Source organism: Wallemia mellicola, assembly GCF_000263375.1.
Source record: "Wallemia mellicola CBS 633.66 unplaced genomic scaffold WALSEscaffold_4, whole genome shotgun sequence".
Taxonomy (NCBI): domain Eukaryota; kingdom Fungi; phylum Basidiomycota; class Wallemiomycetes; order Wallemiales; family Wallemiaceae; genus Wallemia; species Wallemia mellicola.
Window position 1 is genome coordinate 45,111 of NW_006531961.1, and position 1,111 is coordinate 46,221.

Consider the following 1,111-nt stretch of genomic DNA (forward strand, 5'->3'; position numbering starts at 1 on the left):
ATAAAACAAGTACTTGACAAAATCGAAAGGATCAAAAGAATGAAAGGAAGAGAAGGAACCATAGTCCAATTGAACTGGATCCCAGGACATACGGGCATCTATGGTAACGAACTAGCTGATAGAACAGCCAACGAGGGAAGGACAAAATGTAATCATTACACCAACATTGACTTCACACTTAGTACTTCATACTCAGCAATGCGACGCAGAATGCGCGAACGCTATACAGCGCCACTGAAAATCGAAGCTTCGAAATTGTCAGTCATCAAGTCCAATACCTCAAAAACATCAGCCGGAAAGCTGACAGCTGCGAAAACTGCTAAGATCCTCAATGAACTACCCAGAGCGACACGGTGCCTAGCAACCCAGCTACGTACAGGTCACTTCCCTACGACTAAGTCATATCGATACCGATTCAAGCTAATCGACTCACCGAAATGCAGGACGTGCGGCATAGATGATAGCATCTCGCACAGAGTATTTATATGTAGAAGACACATAATGGCAAGAATTACCTTACGAAGAAAGATAACCAAGATCAACGTTCGGTTCGAATTAGGTCCAATGCTCAGGAACGCACAAGCTCTTCAAGCCCTTTACGAGTTTTTCAAACCGCAATTGACTACACACCAAAGATACTCCGGTGGTTCGGCGTAACCGAGAAAATTCCCGGGCACGCAAATCACCAAGACATTTTACGACACTAGTCAAGAAACGCTTCCCACCAATTCAACATACCATTCAAATCCTCATGCTTTAAGAAGTATTGATGGACGCAGTTTAACTTTGTATCGTCTTAGCAATATATTTAGATTTCATCATCATTTTTTGTTAGGAACGCACAAGCTCTTCAAGCCCTTTACGAGTTTTTCAAGCCGCAATTGACTACGTACCCAAGATACTCCAGTGGTTCGGCGTAACCGAGAAAATTCCCGGACACGCAAATCATCAAGACATTTTACGACACTAGTCAAGAAACGCTTCCTACCAATTCAACATGCCATCCAAATCCTCATGCTTTAAGAAGTATTGATGGACGCAGTTTAACTTTGTATCGTCTTAACAATATATTTAGATTTCATCATCATCATCATCATCATCATCATTTTTT

At 41.9% G+C, this 1,111-nt stretch overlaps 1 protein-coding gene across 1 annotated transcript in view; it reads left to right on the forward strand.

Moving 5' to 3' along the window:
- WALSEDRAFT_31550 (hypothetical protein) overlaps positions 1–734 on the forward strand; it is a 1,242-nt gene extending 508 nt beyond the window's left edge. The window contains exon 2 of the mRNA XM_006956819.1: positions 1–734. Coding sequence (XP_006956881.1) covers positions 40–657 — 618 coding nt within the window. The 5' untranslated portion in view covers positions 1–39 and the 3' untranslated portion in view covers positions 658–734.
- The last annotated feature ends 377 nt before the right edge of the window (positions 735–1,111 follow it).